At 40.3% G+C, this 19,015-nt stretch overlaps 2 protein-coding genes across 2 annotated transcripts in view; both read left to right on the top strand.

Annotated features, from left to right (window-relative positions):
* Positions 1 to 51: 51 nt before the first annotated feature.
* On the top strand, positions 52 to 8,011 carry BRIX1 (biogenesis of ribosomes BRX1). The gene is made up of 10 exons (XM_061129248.1): positions 52 to 244; positions 1,806 to 1,917; positions 3,321 to 3,364; positions 4,732 to 4,802; positions 5,536 to 5,585; positions 5,686 to 5,759; positions 5,913 to 5,963; positions 6,088 to 6,189; positions 7,177 to 7,305; positions 7,557 to 8,011. Exons 1-10 carry the CDS (start codon positions 86 to 88, stop codon positions 7,824 to 7,826), a joined length of 1,062 nt encoding a protein of 353 aa, XP_060985231.1. The 5' UTR covers positions 52 to 85; the 3' UTR covers positions 7,827 to 8,011.
* A 4,071-nt stretch (positions 8,012 to 12,082) lies between these two features.
* The window catches only part of DNAJC21 (DnaJ heat shock protein family (Hsp40) member C21), a 29,373-nt gene continuing 22,440 nt past the window's right edge, over positions 12,083 to 19,015 (top strand). Inside the window, exon 1 of the mRNA XM_061129247.1 lies at positions 12,083 to 12,228. Within this exon, the coding sequence (XP_060985230.1) occupies positions 12,132 to 12,228 (97 nt within the window). The 5' untranslated portion in view covers positions 12,083 to 12,131. The remainder of the gene's footprint in view (positions 12,229 to 19,015) is intronic.

Below are 19,015 nucleotides of genomic sequence, written 5' to 3'. Positions count from 1 at the left end.
AGCTGGGGGCCGGGACCATAGAGACGGGAAGGCGGAGCGAGCGGCAGAGCCGGAAGGAAGGCCCAGAGCGAAGGCGCGGAGCAAGATGGCGGCGACCAAGAGGAAACGGCGTGGAGGACTGGCTGTTCAGGCGAAAAAGCTGAAAAGAGACGCGAAAGATGGCAAGCTGCCGGCTAAGCCGAACGACGTATCAGAGGAGGCGGCGGAAGAAGAGAAAGATCGTATCCCAGGCCCAGTTTGTAAGGTAAAGGGGGCTTTGCGGCCGCGGCTCCACGCTCTTTCGTTGTGGTACCTACCTGATTACCGCTCTGCGGGTTTCAGAATTGCTGGGGGTGTTAACAGGAGCTCCGTCTCAGCTCGCCCGGCGGGACCCGCTGCCGCGTTTGCATCTAACCCTAGTGCACGTGGCTGCACTCTTGGCAGGCTGCTGACTGAGCAACTTCACCGATTTCAAAGCTGTTACCTGGCTCGCAGAGAAGCGACTTTCGGGAACTGTTACAGTGTTTGGTCTAATAACCTTCGTTTTTTGTTGTTGTCGGAGGAAGGAATTCTTCCTTAAACTTGTTTGTCTCCCTCGAGTATATATCCCTTCCAGTGATGGGATATCCAGAATATTCCCATATACTGAATCTTGAAGCTGGTTATGCGATTCTTTAAAAAGCTACTGTCCTTTGGGACTATGCCTTAGACGTGGTCTTTTTTTTTTAATTTTACTTTTAATTGGAAGATAATTGCTTTACAATGTTGTGTTGTACAGTTTTCTAATGTACAACAACGTGAATCAGCCATAAGTATACATGTATTCACTCCCTCTTGAACCTCATTCCCATTCCATCCCCGACTTGTTTGATTTGTAACTCTCAAGGAATACGGAAAACTAGGGTAGATGCTATGAGTTTTAGGTGTATTCGACAAAGTTTTAATGTGCCAAGCACTGTAAGAAGTTAGGTTTCCCGTGCTTTGGGATTGCAAAACTAAAACGTGACCACTTTCTCCTAAAATGTTGGAGTTTAGAAAGAAACTAAGAACTGATATGTAAGTTAATGGTTTTTATTCAGAAGAAGGTGAACACAAGTTGTTGAATCTTTCATTCATCTGAGAGCTCCTTAAGCTAGATAAAATACTGTGGAGACAATTGGTCTGCTTTAGTAACTTACTTCCATCTTCCCTGCCACCCCCACCACAGCTTAGCATAGATCTCTATATACCACGTAGTGAGTGATAGGTAAATGACCCTTTGTAGTGGTTTGCAAGCACTGGGAAAGGAGTTAGCTTTGAGGAATGAAAGATAAGCTTGAATTCTAACCCTAAGAGAGGACTAAGAGTTGTTGAAAAGAGAAATTGACAGCATTTACTGGTGCTTATGATATGAAATAAGGGCAAATGGAAGATTCAAAGCGTGGGGGACTGAAATAATGGTGACATCATCAGAAAAATTGTAAGGAAGTTTACCAGATTTTAAGATTGGGTGTCCTAAAGTTGAATTTGAGGTAAGTTAGATACTGGATTATTTGAGCTAGAAAGAGTTCCTTATCTTTCTGTAGAGTTAGTTGACAGTGAAAGCTGTGAGAGTGATTATGAGAACTGTCATAATCAGGAGGAGGAACTGGAAAAATTGAAGAAAAACAAAAGGAAAGGAAGCCAAGGAGGTTTCCGGGTGGCAGCTGGGGTCAGTAAATGCTACTGAGATTGAATTAAAGGCTGAGGTCAGGATTGTTTGGGTTGCTACTTGGAAGCATTTATTTTTAAACAAACAAGATAGATTCACCATGAAATGTTAAAATTCTCACACTTTTTTCCTTTAGGGGAAGTGGAAAAATAAGGAACGGATTCTCATCTTTTCTTCTAGAGGAATAAATTTCAGAACAAGACATTTAATGCAAGACTTGAGAATGTTGATGCCTCATTCTAAAGCAGGTGCTTTTGTATTGTATGCTTTAAGATTCCGTATTTGTAAACTTGCCTGTTTATATATTTTCACTTCTAGTCACACTTCGTTCATTCAGCATGTCAGGTAAAGAACAGTGACTGCTCAGAAGTTTTATCTGTTCAGTGCCAAGATTTTTCCAATTAATATTTTTTAGAAATTCTCTGCAAAATTCATTAAGCACTGTCTTCTCTAAAACATTTTTTGAAAGTCCGAGAACATGTTCTCAGAGGCCATGAGCTGGTTTGTCCTTCTAAATGAATCAAGACTGCCATGTATTATTTTCTGAATTTAAAACAAAACAAAAAACTGTTCTTATTAAAAACTTAATGTACCAGGAGTATGACTGAAGCACCTTTAAGTTGGGACTCAGTCTACTCCTAATGCCAGGCTTTATCTTTTATAATGGGATGTCTTACAGGCAAATGAAAAACATTAGTAATGGGGTTTGGAACCACGACGTGTTCTCACGCAGCTGTTTTTTGTGCCTGTGTTGGGAGGTGCTTAGGTTTTAATTCTTGGTAATAACATAACAGTGTTTCTGAAACAGGTCTGTACTTACATAAAGAGAATTTTAATTTATATTGTTTCCTAAGTGAGTGCTTCTAAAACCTGTGTCCTAAAATTGGTTTGTGAGAATTTTTCTGTTTTGGAAAGAGATTCATAACATTTAGGTAGACCTCATTTTATTGTGTTTCACTTTTTTGCAATTTTTTTTTCTCTGTTTGCAGACTTCTGGTAACCCTGTGTCAAGCAAGTCTCTTGGCGCCATTTTTCCAATGGCATTTATTTGCTCACTTTGTATCTCTGTCACATTTTGGTAATTCTTGCAGTGTTTCAAACCTTTTCATTGATGTTATTTTGTGATCTGTGATCAGTGATCTTTGAAGTTACTACTGTGGCTCACTGGAGGCTCAGATGATGGTTAGCATTTTATAGTAATAAAATATTTTTAAATTAAGGCATGTACATTGTTTATTTAAACACAATGTGTTTGTATATCTGATAGACTACGGTATAATATAAGCATGACATTTATATGCACTAGGAAATCAAAAAAATTTATATGACTTGCTTTCTTTCAATATTCTCTTTATTACGGTCATCTGGAACTTAACAGGCAGAATCTCTGAGGTATGCCTGCACACAAAGAAACACTGCCTAGATCTTCATAATTCCTGAGGACTATTTTCAATCACTCATTTTTGCATTTCAAAAGAACAAGATTTTTAAAGAGGTCATGTGTCTTCAGCTGTAATCATTTTGAAGATCAGTAAATCTCATTTAAACTGAAAATTATAAAGATAATAGTTAATTTTCTAGAAAGTATGAGTGATTTGATTGAAGTAGCTTTGAAATCTTTTTGTTTAATTGTTTTGTTTTCTTTTTACAGATACTAAAATGGATCGTAAAGATAAGTTATTTGTGATTAATGAGGTAATTTAAGAAAATAAAGTAAAATATTCTAGCAGCACTGTTTAGAAACAGTATTTTAGAACGTGAGAAATTGATCATTTAAAAAAGAAGTCAGTTATCCAGTGACTTAAGTTGTTTTGTATAAGACACGCAAATTTTATGAACTTTAATTATGTACCTTCTAAATTTTTGTAGTACTCATTGTCTATTTCACACAGTTTATTGCTTCAGTACATATTATTTCTTGGTCATTCTTAAATTTGTCTTCTCTCAATAAGCATATTGAGGAAAGTATTTTGCTAGTATTAAAAGCAGTGCATGTGATATTTGCTCTTAAGGTATTATGGACTAGTAATAGGTTAAAATTTCAAAGTACTGTTGAAAACTAAACTTCCATTTTTAAAGCAAATTTTTTTAAAACTTAGAAGAATTGTTTTAGATACTTCTCTTTAGTTATTAGAAAGGCTTCTGTTATTCATTTAGCACAAATTTTTGAAGCCCTGTTCTATCATGGGATTATTCTATAGAAACAGTGTTAAAAGAAATGCCTCTGTCATCATGGAACTTACATTCTAATGAGGGAGTCAGGCCCCTAATAGGTAGTATAATTTCAAATGAAGATAGGAGACATAAACAGGATCTGAATTGCAGCAACTAAAGCTCACAACTTAGCATGTAGTTATATTTATTCCTAGAAAGTAAGCAACAAAAGCATTGGATTGATGAATTCTTTAATCCTCAGGTAGTGTATATATATTAATTTATAAATACTACAATAATAAAGGACTTCACTCCCTTATTGCTTTTGTGCATTTCTCACTTGTGACTTTATAAATGTTTAAGACATTGAAGTTTAATTCAACTTGAAATAGGTTTTGTATACTCCTTAGTGATTTTACAGAACCAGATCACAGAAATGGTAGTACAGATGAGGAAGAAAAAACATAAATTTCTTGAGCTTAAAATAGAACAGCAAAAGAGTTAAACATCAAAGTAATGGTTATGAAGGATGTTTTTGGTTCTTTAAGGACTGTTTTTCTACAGTTGGTGAGTCTGGTTGTAATGTGCTTTATTCCTGGGGTTGTTTGTTTTTAATCTTAGTAGTTTGTACACAGGAATATGGTCAGAAGAAGAGATTCCCCAAGGGAGGCCAGTTAAAATGCTAGACCAAAAAGAGTAGCTGTTAATGTCAAAGAGGTGGGCAGAGCATAGCTTACTTTATGCAGAAAATCTGAACATTTCTGCAGATAAATCTACTTTGATTTAGACCTTTGTAACCTCTTAACCTGCTGAAGTATTCTTGGAGGAATCTGAATATTCATTCTTTGAATTACTTTAGATCTTAGTTTTATTATGTACTTCATTTTCCTCTACTTTGCTCCATTTAGGTTTGTGAAATGAAAAACTGCAATAAGTGTATCTATTTTGAAGCTAAGAAAAAACAAGATCTCTATATGTGGTAAGAGAATGTATTTTTTTTTTAATTTTTTAAATTATGAAAGTATAACACATTTACAGGAGACTTGGAAAATAAAAGTTATAGTTCCACAATATATTATAGTTATTTTTTAGTAGATTAATTATGATAAAATATGATAAAAAATAATTTTTAGTTGGAGTTTCAATATCAAACTCTCAAAAATTAATAGAATGAATAGACAGAAAAGTAGAAGAATATAGTGGACCTGAAAAGCACTGTGAACCAATTCAATATAATTAAGATTTATCCAGTTTTCACACAACAGCAGGATACAAATTCTATTCAAGTTCCCAGAGACTATAAACCAGGAGACACTGGAACATATCTAGGGATGTACAACAAATGCAAAAATTCCATGGTCTAAAGGTATTGAAATCATACAGAGTCTTTTCTTTTAAAACTGAAATTATTAGAAATCAATATTGAGAATGTATTAAATAAATTTGGGAATAAGTGAATATTGTTAGCACTGTATGGTATCTTTTCTTTTTTTTAAACTGTGCATTTTATGTTTTTGGCTGCACCATGTGGCATGTGGGATCTTAGTTCCCAGACCAGGGATCAAACCTGTGCCCCCTTGCATTGGAAGTGCAGGGTGTTAACCACTAGACCACCAGGGAAGTCTCTGTGGTATCTTTTAAATTGAGCTGGTAGTAAGCTTTTACTACATTCTAAATTCTAATTAGTTGAAAAAACTTTTTATATTTTTTAGGCTTTCAAATTCACCTCATGGACCATCTGCTAAATTCCTTGTTCAAAATAGTAAGTTGACTCAATTTAAATTTTTTTGTGAGAAAATTGAAAATCTTTTGGGGTAATTGTGCCAAAGTTATAACTATTTTTGTTGTTATAATTTTTCTAGTTCACACCCTGGCTGAGCTGAAGATGACTGGAAACTGTTTAAAAGGTTCTCGGCCCCTTTTGTCTTTTGACCCTGTAAGTTTCTCGTTACATGTCTGAGGTTAATTTTCTACTGTGCATGGTGATTTTTTTTGAGTGGTTATAGTTGTACAATTCAATTTAGTTAATAAAACACAATTTTAAGCAAAATTAATGTTGTCAAATAATATGTTCACTTTATTTTTACAGGCTTTTGATGAATTACCACATTATACTTTGTTAAAAGAACTCTTAATTCAGGTAAATATCTTTACTAGAAACTTTTTAGTAAAATATTATAAATAAGTGTCTTCCTTTTAACTGTATCTAAAACGCACATGGTATGTCATAGAATACAGAACTAATGTGTCCCTTTTTCCACTAGATCTTCAGTACACCACGGTATCATCCCAAAAGCCAGCCATTTGTGGACCATGTGTTTACATTCACCATTTTGGATAACAGGATATGGTTTCGGAACTTTCAGGTTAGCTTTTATTTTTAATTATATAAGTTAGGATATATAGTGTTTATGATATAGAATAGGCAAATGACACTCTTATTCTCTTATATAGCTTTCTTTTCCCTACAGACTTGTAGTCAATAACCCCTATTTCATAACCTAAGTTCATGGCTATCTGCTGATATGGAGTATGGATTTTCTCACAGATCACTAAATATTGAGTAAAATATAAGTTTCTCTCCTAAGAGGTTAGAGTCTGCTGGGGCTGGGGTGGGGTTTTTGACTTAGAAAAACATAGTCCCCGTAGAAAACATTTGTGAGAACTATTAGATGAGTCATACAGCGATTCATTCAGGAGGAGAGGTGGATGAAAACAGCAAGACAGAATTTCAGACAGCGTGTGAAGTAAACTGGGCTTTTTTCTGCTTCTGTTAAGCAGAAAAGATACATGAGTTAAACATATCCTCTTCTTAACCTCTGAATGCAGGCATACCTTAAACAACAATAGTAATATTTGTGGTTCAGAAGTTGCTCCTTAATTCCACAGTCAGTAGCCATTCAAAAATAAATTTTGCCATGTATCCTTTTGTATGTCTTTTAATCTAATTTGAATTAGATTTATAAAAACAACTCAAGGATTGATTTAAATTTTGAAACAGTGCCACATAGGGTGCTTGAATACATTTTGTTCTCATGGTTGCAATTTTAAATAATCATTTTATCAGTTTTGCAAGAAGACATGTGCTGTGAGAAGCTAGATACAGACCAGATTGAAATGACTCAATTTTAAAGACACTGAAAAGACATTTATATTTTCCTATGACAACTACCTGTAACCAGTAATACATTTCAGAAAATATTGATGATTTGGCATTTGCCAAGTTTCCCTTCCACCTTAACTTTATTGGTTATCAGTTCTTTAGGTACATTTGTAATGAGGATATAGCCCGTGTACCATGTAGAAGTATTTTATTCAAATCAAAATGAAATGTTTCCTTTTTTTAATTAAAGATCATAGAAGAAGATGCCGCTCTTGTAGAAATAGGACCCCGTTTTGTCTTAAATCTTATAAAGATTTTCCAGGGAAGTTTTGGAGGACCAACTTTGTATGAAAATCCTCACTACCAGTCACCAAACATGGTAAGCTGTTTCTGTTCAGTGGTCCTTGATGTCCTAAAACTCTTGGGCCAAAGTAATTCTGTCAAATAAGTGTTCTGTTAACTGTGAAACTGAATTTGGTTTTTGCTGTATCCAGTCTTACAGATTACAATTTTTTTTTTTTTTTGATGATGCAGGGTAAAGGGAAATAGGTTTCATAAGTGAATGTCCTTGCCATGTATAAAATGTTTATTTTTATTCAAAAGCACCTTTCATATTTTTTTTGTTTCTAGCATCGGCGTGTCATAAGATCCATCACAGCTGCAAAATACAGAGAGAAACAGCAAGTGAAAGATGTGCAGAAGCTGAGAAAGAAAGAACCAAAGACTATTCTTCCCCATGATCCCACTGCAGATGTTTTTGTTACGCCGGCTGAGGAAAAGCCGGTAGAAATACAGTGGGTGAAACCAGAGCCAAAAGTTGATTTGAAAGCCAGAAAGAAAAGGATTTACAAAAGACAAAGAAAAATGAAACAGAAGATGAGCAGTGGGAATGCAAAATGAATTAATGGAGAACTAATTTGATTTCAGTTTTTTATATTTATTTTGTGTTCAGTGTGTAAATACTTTTGTTATTTGCGATGGCCTTCCATCTAATTAGTGCAACGTTTAAAAGAAAAAACTTAAGATTTTGTGACTTTGGTCCGGGTGGGTCTATGTTTTTCTAAATAAAATATCACCAGAACTCATCACCTAATTTCTGTTTTTCTTTTTAAAGCTTTACATGTTACTAAAAACTTAGCACATTTAAGGTTTAGGCCCACTGTTTTGTATTAAAATTTTGAGTTTATTAAATCTGAAATTCAGGCAGATTTACTGGATTGTTATTATATGTAAAACAGTATTAGGCACTTTGAGGGCATCGTTTCAGATGGTGCAGTGAGGGTGGAGTGCTAGAAGGGGAAAGCATCTTACTGAGGTTTGAGTCCCTGAGGCACAAGGCACGGGAAGAGCCAACTTCTCTTGTCTTGTTACCTTGAAAAAATATGAGAAAAATATTCAGGTTTTGCAAATCAAATAAGTTGATATATGTATTGAAAGCATTTTGTAGATTGCAAATTTAATTTAGAAGCAGTGGGTGTAAATTACTTAAATTAACAGTAAAAGGAAGAAAAAACAGTTATGGCACCAGAACATGTGAATTTTTCCTGTTATGAAAGAACTTTATTTGAAGCAGGGAGAGCACTGGGCTTATCACCCTGAAGAACGATTAGTAATAGACAAGATTCTGGGTGCAAGTGGCCAGGGACAGGGTAGGGTCATGCGTGTGGTGTTTTGTCACTTTTTTCCTGCTAATCATTTTCCCGTCCTTGCTCTGCAACATTAGTAATTGCACAGTATTCTACTCTGCCACACCTCAGCAGTCCCTTATTGTTGGATATTTGAGTATTTCAGTTTTATCTTTTCTGGTATAGATGCTTGCAGCAAACATTCTAATACATATTTTGTATAATATATGGAGTTAAGAACCCTGGTCAAAAGTTAGAAACTCGTTCCTCTAAATATTGTACCTCACCAGAGGTTAGTGTTCATTTCCTTGTGCCCTTACTAATGATGAGATAATCTTTGTCAATTTGATAGGTAAAAAATATGAATACTGTGTTTTGGCTGGCTATTGGTTTTTCTTTTGTGACTAATACTGTTTTTGTGTGGTAGTTACACGAATTTGTTGGAGAAGGAAATGGCAACCCACTCCAGAATCCTTGCCTGGAAAATCTCCTGGACACAGGAGCCTGGTGGTCCTGTGTTGTAGTAAAGAGTCCATGGGGTCGTAAAGAGTCCATGGGGTCGTAAAGAGTCCATGGGGTCATAAAGAGTTGGGCACAACTGAGTGACTAACGCTTACTTCAGGGGAAAAAGCCGATATTTAAGCAATTGAATATAGGATGAAAATAAGACATTATTGTAATCATTTATGTGGATACCTCATTTGAATGAGAATTTCTCAAGTCCATGTTCATTTAGAAGTCAACCTGTTTAATAAAGATCTTCCTTTAGGCTGAAATTTACATACAGTGTAATTGTCTTTAAATTTTGATACAGTATTACAAGCAAAAATAGATCCTCTTTCCCTCAGGAAAGAAAAAGAGGCAAGTGACTGAAAAGTAGCAAAACCAGATGGAATTGGAGAAAGAAAAAAGTCATTTTTTTGTTCACTGTTTGTTTACTCCCCTTTCCTAATTACATTCTCAGCTAGAGAAATGTCCTGTTTTTCCTTGCACTCAAACTTCTCAATCTTCCCTATTATCATTTATAATCCAAGACCATATAGTATCCTCCTCCTTTGGAAAAGAGGCTAGTGTATGAATTTTTAGTAGTGAGTTGGTTGGACAGTGTTGTGCCTAGAAACTTGAGATTTAAGAGTTGGTTTGTTTTGATTGTGCAGAGGGCAGGATGTTAGGGAAGAAAGGGACAACTGCATAGACTTTAGGTACCCTGATTCTGTACAAGAGAGATTTGTTAGCAACAGAGCCAACCCTTCTAACCATATGTGGTTGACAATCTAAATTTAACAACAGTTGTAGGGATCTTTCACCCCATAATACAGTGTATCAGTTTCATCAACCAAAACCTGCTACTGGTTAAATACTATCCCTTAGCTGCATTCTTTTTTTTTTTTTTTTGGTGGCACCTCTTTTCTTGTGGCTTCAGCAGAACATGAACCGTGAACTTCCAGATGTTCAAGCTGGTTTTAGAAAAAGAGGAACCAGAGATCAAATTGCTAACATCCACTGGATCATCGAAAAAGCAAGAGAGTTACAGAAAAACATCTATTTCTGTTTTATTGACTATGCAAAAGCCTTTGATGGTGTGTATCACAATAAACTGGAAAATTCTGAAAGACATGGGAATACCAGACCACCTGACCTGCCTCTTGAGAAACCTATATGCAGATCAGGAAGCAACAGTTAGAACTGGACATGGGACAACAGACTGGTTCCAAATAGGAAAAGGAGTACGTCAAGGCTGTGTATTGTCACCCTGCTTATTTAACTTATATGCAGAGTTCACTATGTTGAAACGCTGGGCTGGAGGAAGCACAAGCTGGAATCAGGATTGCTGGGAGAAATGTCAATAACCTCAGATATGCAGATGACACCACCCTTATGGCACAAAGTGAAGAAGAACTAAAGAGCCTCTTGATGAAAGTGAAACAGGAGAGTGAAAAAGCTGGCTTAAAGCTCAACGTTCAGAAAACTAAGATCATGGCATCCAGTCCAATCACTTCATGGCAAATAGATAGGGAGACAGTGGAAACACTGGCTGACTATTTTTCTGGGCTCCAAAATCACTGCAGATGGTGATTGCAGCCATGAAATTAAAAGAGGCTTACTCCTTGGAAGGAAAGTTATGACCAACCTAGACAGCATATTAAAAAGCAGACACATTACTTTGCCAACAAAGGTCCATCTAGTCAAGGCTATGGTTTTTCAGTAGTCATGTATGGATGTGAGAGTTGGACTATAAAGAAAGCTGAGCGCCGAAGAATTGATGCTTTTGAACTGTGTTGCAGAAGACTCTTGAGAGTCCCTTGGACTTCAAGGAGATCCTACCAGTCCATCCTAAAGGAGATCAATCCTGGGTGTTCATTGGAAGGACTGATACTGAAGCTGAACTCCAATCGTTTGGCCACCTGATGTGAAGAGCTGACTCATTTGAAAAAGACCGTGATGCTGGGAAAGATTGAGGGCAGGAGGAGAAGGGCACGACAGAAGATGAGATGGTTGGATGGCATCACCAACTCAATGGACATGGGTTTGGGTAGACTCCAGCAGTTGGTGATGGACAGGGAGACCTGGCGTGCTGAGGTTCATGGGGTCACAAAGAGTCAGACACGACTGAGCGACTGAACTGAACTGAACTTTTCTTGTGGGATCTTAGCTCCCCTGACCAAGGATCCAACCCGACTCTCAGCAGTGAAAGTGCTGAGTCCTAACGGCATTCTTAACCTAAATCGATCTTGGAAATGTAGGTTTAGAGCCCAGAAAATTAGTGATGGATGTGATGGATCCATCAAGAGTGATGGATGGGTGGATCAGAGCAATTTTATTTACGGTGGTAAAACATTTAATATTAATTTAAAAAGTGTTGATGCTCCCTCTTAAATTGTTTCAGTATAAGTCATTTTTAAAATTATTATTTCTCATGCACATTGGTCAGGACAAGGAGTACTAGAGATCTCATTAAGTGGTAACCGAAGAAAAGAGTTAAAAGATCTGGTTTTGATCCAACTGAATCCTGCCATTCATCAGTGGGGCGTTCCTCAAGCTTGAGTTTTCTCATCTGTAAAAGCGTGGCTCAAATTGAGAAATTATCTTCAGAACTACAAGATGTTTTCCAGAATCTCATCCCATCAAACTCCTTTCTCATCTCTCAGGTCGGATGTCAAGTTAGTGTCTCTCTGACTGCCGTCTGTGCCCCTCACAATGACACCCCCCGGGGCCCCGCCTCCCGTGACCCTACCTCCGTCTCTCCTCGGCCCCGCCTCCTCCCCGCCGCGGCTCCGCCTTCCTCCCGCGCGGCTATTTCCGGAACAGGGCCCTCCCCGTGTCCATGCGGAGCCGCCGCCGGCGCCGCCCCCTCGGCGCTCCCGCGTGCCGCAACCAGGGCCGCCTTTCGCCACCGCGCGCCGCCGTCGCCCGGCGCTGCCGTCGCCGCCGCCGCGCTCGCTGGCTAGCCCGGTGCGGGCGCCGGGCTCCCGCCGCAGGAGAGGACCACCAGGGCCGTCGCCACTACTTCGGCCCGGGCCCGGGCTCCGGCCCCGCCCCGGGCCCCGGCCCCGGCCCGAGCCCCCTGCCCTGTCGGGCGATGAAGTGTCACTACGAAGCGCTGGGGGTGCGGCGAGACGCCAGCGAGGAGGAGCTCAAGAAAGCCTATCGGAAGCTGGCCCTGAAATGGCACCCAGGTAATTACTCCGCAACCGCCGCGGCCCCTTTCAAAAGCCGCGGCCCTCGCGACCTTTCTCACCCCTCTCCGCAGGGTAACTCTAGGGACCTGGCTGTGCCCGGGCTTGCCCGCCCGGTAACTCCCCTCGCCCTGGAAACCGTGCCGGCGTCCGGCCGGTGGCCCCTGCCCAGCCCTGGCGATGAGGGTTCTCAGCTCATCGGCGGTCGCAGCCCTCCACCCCCAGGCTTCACTCGAGACCCGAGCACCTCGTTCTGTCCCAGACGTCCCCGGGTTCCCGCGTGGCGACTTGATGGGGAAAGATAACATACTAGAGACTTCTCGTGCTCCTCCCACCCCTCCGTAGATGACCCCGAGCGGGGCGGAGTCCCGAGCTTTTAACCCAGTCTGTCTCAGGCTTTTCCCTTGCTGGAGTTCCTGCAGCTTTCCTGGACTTTCACCGGGAAAGCTGCCCTTAACTTCAGCGGGAAATCCCAGCTACTTAAGTGTGATTAAGACAAAGGGGCTAGTCAGATGTCTTCTAAAGAGCTATGCTTTTTTTCTCTTTTGGTAGGTTGATTCTGTATTTCACTTCGGGTGTTCTGCAGATTGAAAATTTTAATTGCGTGCCTTCCCTAGTGAAGTTATGTGTTTACATCTATAGAAGTATGCTTCTTTCGGATGTTTTATTTAGTTGTAGTCCAGACCTGTGTGACTGGTGAAGTAATCTGATCTTCTCGACTGGGTAACGAAGACAGTATTTGAAGCTCAACTTTTTGAGGTTTATAAGAGGCTTTCATATTAGCACTAGTCCATAAAAATGTTTATAGAGTGGTTAGAATGCTAAGACGGAGACCTCAGTCTTGTTTGGAAAACATGCCTTACTGGAAAGGTAAATACAAATGCAAGCAAAACAGCATAACGCATATAATTGGTAGTGGGTTACTAGAACAATGACTTGGTTACTAGAACATGGGCCGGGGGTTATTAGAACATGTTACTGGAACAATGACTTCCCTGGTGGCTCAGACGGTAAAGCGTCTGCCTACAATGTGGGAGACCTGGGTTTATTCCCTGGGTTGGGAAGATCTCCTGGAGAAGGAATGGCCACCCGCTCCTGTATTCTTGCCTGGAAAATCCCCATGGACAGAGGAGCCTGCTGGGCTACTGTCCATGGGGTCTCAAAGAGTTGGAGGCGACTGAGCGACTTCACTTTCACTTACTAGAACAATTAATAACTGCCCCAGGAATTCAAGACCGGGAGTTTTCACCATGTACTGAAAGGCAGTGAGGCTTCCCTTTGGCAGAGGAGCCTGGCCTTTAGCTGGCTCTAGAGGGAAGAGGGAGAAGAAAATTTAATTGTATAGGAAAGAGCACCGTGGTGGGCAGAAGATGGTCCAAAGGAGAGTTTGACGGAAGGCAGCGTTTATTGGAAGTCTGAAAATAGATGTTGAGAGAAGGGCTGAAGGAAGGGCTTAGAACCCCAAATCAGAAGGTAGTGGTTCTAGTTGATGGAACAGGAAATAAAGGTATGGGTTTGTTGCTTAAAGCTGTAAATGATGACCGTCAGAGGAACTAAAAAAATCTGATGTATACTGGAAGGGAAGAGGTAAATGAGCTAAATGTTCTTCCAGAAGTCACGAGCTATATCCAAAATTAATAGGTCCAAAAACAGTATAGAAGAATGGTCTTAGAGTAATAGGGATTACTGTTAGAAATAGAGTTGGAAATTTGTTAACTGTCTGGGTGGGGAAGGGTGAGAAAGAGAATTAATACTTGTGACCAAATGCACATATAATTTTGATGACAATATTAAAACGTTTTTGAGTAGTAGGCTGAGATTAGGTTGTAAATATCTTTGATTGGCCAAGGATGGTGAAATGTGTTTTTCCAATAATAGATAATTGTGGCCAGTTTTATTAAGATGTCCTGGAAAGGTACTATGAAGGCAGCTTAGTAGATTGAGGGGGGCCAGAGACCAAAGTCAGGTAGAGTCAACCTTGAGCACTTAAGGACCCAAACCAGTCTTGGGATCATTGGGAGGGGTAAGGGCTGCATTGAAGGGAAGTTGCAAAGGAAAAATGACCAGATTTGATTAGCTGGAAATCAGTGCAAGGATAGGATATATACTGTCCCATAAGACACATGATTTTGATGTGCTTTACTTTGCTGGCTCATTAATTTGTTAAATCTGTCACTCAGCAAATGTTTAATTTCATCCTATGTGCAAGGTAATGCATTAGATATTTCCAAGGTTGACATTCGGGTTGTGCTTCAAAGACTAATGTGTGCCTCATATAGAGGCCACTCATTTCCATTGTTTAAAAAAGGAATTACCTTTATTTCTTTTATTGAAGAATTGAGAATAATTTCCAATAGGGTCAATAGCACTGCCTACTAAGATCACTCCTTGCGAAAGCCAGTCTTTCAGTAATTCATCTGATGAGTGTTCCCTGAGCACCTTACTGCAGACAAGACAGGAGTGATCCCTGCCCTGCTGGCCCTGCTGTCTTCGGAGAGACACAGAGGAAAACAGTCACTTTCCATCCACTGAGATAAGGGCAGTAGGAGGGTACATACAAGGTGCTTCTGAGCCCCTGTACCAATCTGGACTGGTTTTTGTGAGGGTGGGATAGATGTTCATCCCTGAGTGACATCTAGGTTGAGACCTCAAGTGGGATCGCAGCAAATACAGGAGATGGGAGATAAGAGGGAGCACAGCAGAGCCTAGGAACGGGAAGAAGTCAGCTTGCCCAGGTGAGCAAGGGCTGGGTCTTGAAGGTTGTGGTAAACTGGGTTAGGAAAATTGGGCTTTGGGAAGCCATCGAAGGGTTGCAAACAGGAGAAATGATAGGTTTGTGTTTTTCAAGTATTCCTTTGGCCGTATGGTGGAAGACTGGGTTGGAGAGGCTAGGCAGGAGGTAAGGAGACCAGCAGATGTCACCAGGGACACTTGACATCACCTGGATGATGAAAGGACCTGGAAGCAGAGATGATTCACATGCTAAAATTCTCAGTGAACAGGGGGAGTGGTTGGGAGGCTAGTGAATAGTGAGAAGGAGGGGAAGGAGGAGAGGTAGCCAGACTGTCTGAATCTCCATTTGAATGGACAGAATGCTGATATGTACTGAGTGGTGAATAAGATCAGTGACCAGGAGAGGAGGTCAGCTTCATCACCAGACCTGCTGTATCAGAGCCCCAGGGGCCGGTAGGGAAGTGTGTTCTCAGGGAGCTTGGCTTCAGTTAAGGCAGGGTGTAAATGGCACAGTCCATGAAGTGTTCTATAAGCTACTGTAAAATCATTTGGGAGAAAGTAGAGGAGGGCACAAGTTTATCTAGAGAAAAACACAAAGAATAGTATGAGAGTGCCTTTTAAACTTCAGTGGCAGGATTTGAGATATCTATGGCATTTGCCTAATGTTAATAATTAAGGTAGACTTCCCATTTTTTTCTATGATAGTTTTTTAACTTTTTACACTCATCTTTTAGATCTCAGTTCAACCTCCTAGTCAACCAGTCACAGGCATATTTAAGTGAAATAAAAAGCCTTATGACAGATTGAAGAAGTTATTTAAAAAAGAAGATTCAGAAAGCGATAGATCTTGCTTTCAGATGGTACACTGATGGGTTTTCTCATTTTAAAAGGTTTAGCTGTCACCAGACTTCTTTGAGGGAGGGAAGAAGGGAGTGGGAAGAAAAAGGACAACAAAGTACAGTACAGATTAAAAGGTGAAGAAGAACCACCCACCTCCCACCCCTAAACAGTCACCTTTTCTGTCTCATATCAGGAGATTTAGTTGGTGGCTTTTTCTGTCATTCTGCTTTAATGTGAACTATGCTGCTTTGTTTATCAGACCATCATTACTAATGATTTGATGAAGACATAGAACTCATGAGCTGGATTGTACCCTTGTATATAAATCAGGATTGTGTTTAGCTGCAAATGATAGGAAGCCGGCAGTCGTGTTCAAAAAGTTGTTCTTTTTTCGCATGTAGTAGGAAAGCAGGAGGTGGCCCTTCTTGGGTAGTTCTGGCTGCTTGATGAAGCTATCAAAGACCTGCTCCATCATCCTGACCATAAGACTTGAGTCTTTGTGTCAAGTGTAAGCAGTTAGGAAGTTCACTGCTTTCATGGGGAGGTGCAGAGAGGCAGGTGAGCCCCAGGGTCGCAGGTCTCCCGTGAGGTCGTTGGACTCGGCTCAGCAGCTGTCAGATGGGGCCTCACTCACCATCTGAGATGGCAGTAGGGGTCCCAGGTGGCAGCATGAGGGAGGAAAGGATAAAGCAGGAACAGGGTGTGTGCTGCTTGTCTTTCAAGGAAGAGTCTAAAAAGCTGCCATAGAACACTTTCATGGATTTTATTGACTAGAGCTTAGTCATGTAGTCAATCCAGACTTCAGGGGAGGCTAGAAATGGCATCTTTATTTGGGGGATCGGGTGCCCCCATAAAATCAGCATTCATTTGTTCCCGGAAGAGGGGATGAACCTGCAGTCTCTGCCTCAGTTGGCATAATCTGCCGGCAGGCAGTATACCCAGGCTTTGGGCAGGACGCAAAGGGTGAGTTAGAGCGTAAGCTGAGTGCCACCCAGGCCCATCCCTTTCATCAGGAAGAACAGTGCTTCTCCTGGGAAGCTTCACTTAGTATTGATTGATTTGTGTTTGTATCTGATGGGCTGAAAGTGGGTCACCTGATAATCTCAACTTCAGAAAAGTTTGAGGAGGTAAGGTTTTTAAGTGTGTACATTACCATTGTGATCAACATCATAGTTTTGTTAGGAATAAGAGGAGAATGGATACTGAGTAGGCAACTAGTAGTACTTGTCACAGAGTAGTAATAAAAATTTCAAATAATTAAAACAGGATACTGGGTGTCCTGTGTTTAGAACCGGATGGCAACATGGCCACAGCAAGGTGAAAGTGATAGACTCATTGGAAATAATGGAAAACCTAGCCACAGTGGTTTAAGTAAGTTAAGAACTTATTTTTCTCACCACAGAAGGCTTGGAGGTACATGCTTGCTGGCATTGTTTGATTGGCTGAGTAATGTCACTGTGAATCTCTTGCCTTTTCTTCAGGGTCTCAAGATGCTGCTGAAGCCCCAGCACTCACATCCATGTATAAGACAAAGAGGAAGGAAAGAAAATATAGTGCTTTCACCAATGCTTTCACCTCACTGGTCAGAACTATGTTACATGGCCCTGTCTAGCAGCAAAGATAAGCCAAAATGCTTGCTTAAATTTTAACTCATCCAGCCTCCACAGTAAAGCCTGAAAGAGAAAAAAGAGGGAGAAGTTTTGGATCAGCTAACCTTTAGTATCTGCCACAGAGTGGATTGAGCACTCTATTTGAGTTTAAAAAACTGTTTTACAGTTATCAGTTGGTTTGTCAGTAATTAACATGAAAAATACTTAAAACTCTGTCAGCTATAAATTCAGCATGGCATAATGTGATATTGTTACTAAAAACTAATATAATTAGCTATAGTGATTAAAAGTAGAATGTTAAGGAATTAATGAATAGCTCCTTGATCATTACTATCTTTGACTGCATTTGAAGTGCAGGACACAGCTAAGCGGCTCACACACACACTTGGGCCTCCCAGGTAGTGCAGTGGTAAAGAACCTGCCTGCCAATGCAAGAGACACAGGTTTGACCCCTGGGTCGGGAAGATCCCCCGGAGAAGTAGATGGCAACCTACTCCAGTATTCTTGCCTAGAAAATTCCATGGACAGCAGAACCTGGTGGCCTACAGTCCATGGGGTTGCAAAAAGTCAGACACACTGACTTAGTGACTAAACAACAACAGTTACTTCCTCATGATTAAATTCAGGTTAAATATTTCTAGCAGGAATGTTACAGAGATAATGCTGAATGACTGAGCATGCACGCACAAAGTAGAGTATATTATGGTGCACATAAAAAGTAGGAGATTTAGTCCAGAGAAGAGAGGTAGGCTAGAAGATGACCCATGGGAAATTAGACCTGTGATGGAGTTTTTTCATTTCTGTTTTTTTTATTTTTTGTTAATTTCAAAGGAGCATGGTTCTAAAAGCTTTTTGTGTTCAAGCACCTAAACAAAAAGAACTAAGGCAGACTGCTGCACTTGAGAAAGTGTTGTCAGTGTCAGTTGTTGAGCAGAAGGCTGCTTGAAGGACGTGGGACTGTGTGGTGGTATCTAAAAAGAGGAGGTTGGGTACGCTTGAGAGTCTTGCTTTAAGACTATTTCTGTCATTTTTTTAAGAAGCATGTATTGCGTTGTAGCCTAAAGAATGTTGATGTGTACTCCATAGTAGACTCAAGATACTGATATTTTGCTTTTTGAGTGTGTTAGTTATCTATTGCTGTGTAACACATTACCAAAAACTTAAACAGCAAATATATTCAGGATGTGGACTCACACCATTTTCTGGGGATCAGAATCAGAACTGTGTAGCTGGGTGGTTTGACTCAAGGTTTCTCAGAAGGTTGAATCATCACTGGGAAAACTCACATTCAAGCTCGCCCCCAGGGTAATGGCAGGTCTCAGTTCCTGTTGGCTGTGGGCCAGAGGCCTCCATTCTTTACCTCATGGGCTTTTCAGAGGCCACCAGAGTGTCTTCACGCTATGGCAGCTGGCCACTCCCAGAGACCCAAGAGAGGGCGAGCACCCAAGATGGAGACTGCAGTCTTTCATAATCTAGTATTGAAAGTAATGTCCTGTCCTGTCATCAGTTCTGCCTCTGGGTTTCAGTCACACAGACCGACCCTGTTGATGGGGGAGAAGATTACACAGGGTGTGAACGCCGGGAAGGTGGGGGTCCTTGGGGGC

Source organism: Dama dama, chromosome 25, assembly GCF_033118175.1.
Source record: "Dama dama isolate Ldn47 chromosome 25, ASM3311817v1, whole genome shotgun sequence".
NCBI classification, from domain to species: Eukaryota; Metazoa; Chordata; class Mammalia; order Artiodactyla; family Cervidae; genus Dama; species Dama dama.
Note: the sequence above shows the minus strand (reverse complement) of the source record. Positions and strands in the feature narration are given on the sequence as shown.

Excerpts from the sequence above, each read along its gene's own strand:
- BRIX1 (XM_061129248.1), top strand. The coding sequence starts at position 86 with ATGGCGGCGACCAAGAGGAAACGGCGTGGAGGACTGGCTGTTCAGGCG. Across the intron at positions 3,365-4,731 it reads AGTTATTTGTGATTAATGAG|GTTTGTGAAATGAAAAACTG; the intron begins GTAATTTAAGAA and ends TGCTCCATTTAG. Across the intron at positions 7,306-7,556 it reads ACTACCAGTCACCAAACATG|CATCGGCGTGTCATAAGATC; the intron begins GTAAGCTGTTTC and ends TTTTGTTTCTAG.